Raw genomic sequence first — 3,563 nt, forward strand, 5'->3', positions numbered from 1 at the left:
ATCAATTTTCTTAAGTTTCTAATAAAATTTTTTTGAATCCTTGAAGCTAGTTTTTTTATTAAAAAAAATTACTAAAAGGATTTTGTAAACAATAGCACATCAAAATTACAAGCAAGAGTCCAACAACAAAAATGGACTAGGGACAGGTTGCAAAAGGCATATGACTAACAAAATTACAAGAAAAGGCACACTTGGCCCGTGCCATTTGCTTCTCTCCAATCCCAAAACAAAACAAAAATAAGGTATGACAAAAGACAAGGAATGAATGTCTTGCACAAGTCATTCAATCAACCTTAAGAGCAATTGCATTAGTCCTTCTAAAAATTTATGTTTATTTTACAAAAAGAACCTATTTTTTCTATAAGTCATGTTAATGAGCGCCCTTAGGACATTGGTTAAAAATCCATTTTAGGAAAGTTTTGACATCATTTTTATGGAAAATGAAAAAAACTGTCAAAATATTAATTGTTTTTTTTTCTCATAAAAACTTTCTTTAACTAGATTCTTAACCAGTATCATAAGGACATTCGTTAGTATTTTCATTTTTTTTCACCCCAAAAAAATCCAATTCAAAATAAAAAGGAGCTTAAACAAAATTTTAGCGCATACGTTACATTGTGGATCCATCACCGTAACGCCACACGTGAAAGGACCACTCCAAAACCAATCACGTGATGATACCACGTCGTAAACCTAACAGGATCCTGACCCGACCCGACTGGGTCACCCATCCTTTCCCTTCCGCTATAAATATTCCAACAAAAGGTCCAGGCTTTTGTGATTCACAAGCAAACCTCATTCTCTATCTGTCTCTTTCTCTGTGCTCGTTTCTAGAGTCATCTTTTACGATCACTCCGCCGCCTTATCGTAATCCATGGCTCGCCGTAGCGCCGGAGGTCAGTCTTCTCTTTCCTTTTCTTCAAATCTGTGTGTGTTTCTTTCGAAGCTGTTTTGATTCGTTTTGAGCTTTCTATTTCTCTGTTTCATTTCTAGGGTTTCAGTCACGGTCTTGTTTGGTAGCTGAGAAAATTAAGGGCAAGATAATAAAAATTGAAACTTTTTAGGTTGTTTGTTTATGAAATGAAAAGGCTTATAGCTTGGGCATGAGTTAATTTTGTTTCAAACGTTGACTTACATATTTGGGATTTCCCCCCTCCCGGATATTGGGAATTTGAGATTTTGGATTTGCTGAAGTGTGTTTAGCTCTGTTGATAAATGAAGGGTTGTGGTTGTGGTTTTGATTTTGTGTTATTATTGTTTCAGTGTAATTTTTTGCATTTCTGGGAAATGAGTTTGTATTGAGGTTAAAGCTTGGGTTTTTAGTGTTTGGGGGCATTGATTTGGTGTCTAGATATATGGGCATGGATCTGAATGCATTAATAATATGATAAATAGCTTATGAAGCAATGTGGGTATGAGAGCATTTTGAGTGTCGGTGTTGAATTCGTCGTTTGATTGGGTGCTTTCTAGGTCGTGTTGATGTTATTCCATTATGTGAAATTCCATTCGAGTGAGTTAACCATAAAACCCTAACAAAGTGGTGATTTAAAACTGAAAATTGAATTGTTTAATGTCGTGTGCCTGTGTCGCCAGATCTGGGTTGAAACATAAGTCTTTTCAATTTGCTTTGCTTACCTGAAATTGGTTAAGGTTTGTGAAACTTGCTTTGCTATGTTGTTCTATGTTGCTGGTGGTGGTGGCTTTGCAGTATTTGGAGGCGTGAATGTGGTTATGTATGTGGTATTACTTTGTTTGGGTTTTAATTTCTATGCCTTAGTGTTTGCCAATGAGCTCTAGCTTAAATGATATCTCCTCTCCTTGTAAAAACAAGGTAGAGGGTAGGGTCACTGCAATAAGACCTATTGGATGCGTTTGTAATTACCATGTAACAAAAAAGTCTTCAATGTCTTTATCTTTTATCTACTTTGATGGGTTAATGAGATCCTGTTTGATTTGTACCTGCAGGAAGATCTGCTCGTGCAGCCCCTCGTCCTGCAGCAACAAGAAACCCCCCTCCTAAGCCAGGTAATGTTTCTGTACACTATGTATGCAGTAATTAGGAGTCTTTTCTTTTGTGTGTCTTGTTTGTGTTATTGTATTTATTATTTTGTATGTGTGTATCTTGTTCAAACATGGGAATAATATTTTGGTTTGGCCGCCTTAAGTTGGTTGCTTGTATATGGCTTCTTCCTTGTCTAATTGTCTTGGGTTCTAATATTTATTTTGATGCAGTTAGCCATGCTCCTCCTCCAGCTCCTGTTCAGGCCAGCAGTGGTGGATCCATGCTAGGAGGCATTGGTTCAACCATAGCTCAGGGTATGTGAAGGAATACTACAATCTATCTTAGGATGTGGATTATTTCATTATGTTATTGTTGCTTGGTCATGATTCATTTAACTTAAAAATATTGGAAATAGACTAAATCATTTATCTGTTATTGCAGGTATGGCCTTTGGTACTGGAAGTGCAGTGGCTCACAGGGCTGTGGATGCAGTGATGGGTCCTCGCACTATTCAACATGAAACTGTGGCCTCTGAGGCTGCTGGTGCCCCAGCTCCCACTGCAAACAGTCTTGGTGGCTCTGATGCATGCAACATTCACTCCAGGGCATTCCAGGATGTATGAATTATACTCTATCATTTGATTACTAATGTTGTCTGCTGGTATCTTTATAGATAGATTAAAGTTATTCCTTAACATTTCTCTCACATGAGTGGACCCGAAATGTGTGGGACCCTCTCCCATAGAGATAGATGTTATATATCCCATTAACACCAAATACCACCTTCAGCTGAACAAGACTTAAAAGTACCCGTATATAGTTTTTCTAGGTTTTTTACAATTCAATTCATGCATTACTTCTGACTTGATTAAGAACATTTTCTGCGCACTGGGTTGTGACTTATCATCCAAGTAAAATTTTCTTAACATGGCAGTTGATTGTATGATATTGAGAATTCTAGAAGTGAAAAGCTAATTTCTGAACTTGATCAGTTTTACCTTCTGTACTTTCTTTTTGTACCTCACTATGGTTCTCAAATCATTATTTTGATATCTATTTGGATTTGGATGATAACTTTCTGAAGTGGAAAAATGAATTTGTTAGTAATGACTTGCTTGCTTTTGTTTTCTTGTAGTGCTTGAACAGCTATGGCAATGACATCAGCAAATGTCAGTTCTACATGGATTTGCTGTCTGAGTGCAGGAAGAACTCTGGTTCTATGTTGAATGCCTAAACACTTTTCTTTTCCTTCCATTGGAAACTTTGCACCTATTGTCGTAATTTTATGTTTGTGATGATGGTGATATGGTATTCCATTTTGGGTTAAAGATTTCTGTTAATAATATTTGTTGAAAGAGACAAATGGTGCGTTGAGCACTTCTCTTATTGTTATTTGAACTATGAACTTTTGCAGTATCTTATTCTGCCTTGCTAGTTGTACGCTCTTATTCTGTGTTGGTGAATGGTGCTACCATTGCGTGGTAGAGGAACAATACTCTTCCTTTTTTGGAAACAGAGAAACAACTCTTTAGAAAGCTTAAGGTTGAGAGGCAGAACTTAA

The 3,563-nt window shown here is 36.8% G+C and overlaps 1 protein-coding gene across 1 annotated transcript; it reads left to right on the plus strand.

Moving 5' to 3' along the window:
- The first annotated feature begins 753 nt into the window (after positions 1 to 753).
- On the plus strand, positions 754 to 3,563 carry LOC126705660 (uncharacterized). The gene is made up of 5 exons (XM_050404772.1): positions 754 to 896; positions 1,966 to 2,025; positions 2,233 to 2,316; positions 2,444 to 2,619; positions 3,138 to 3,563. Exons 1-5 carry the CDS (start codon positions 875 to 877, stop codon positions 3,234 to 3,236), a joined length of 441 nt encoding a protein of 146 aa, XP_050260729.1. The 5' UTR covers positions 754 to 874; the 3' UTR covers positions 3,237 to 3,563.

This window comes from Quercus robur, chromosome 11, assembly GCF_932294415.1.
Source record: "Quercus robur chromosome 11, dhQueRobu3.1, whole genome shotgun sequence".
Taxonomy (NCBI): domain Eukaryota; kingdom Viridiplantae; phylum Streptophyta; class Magnoliopsida; order Fagales; family Fagaceae; genus Quercus; species Quercus robur.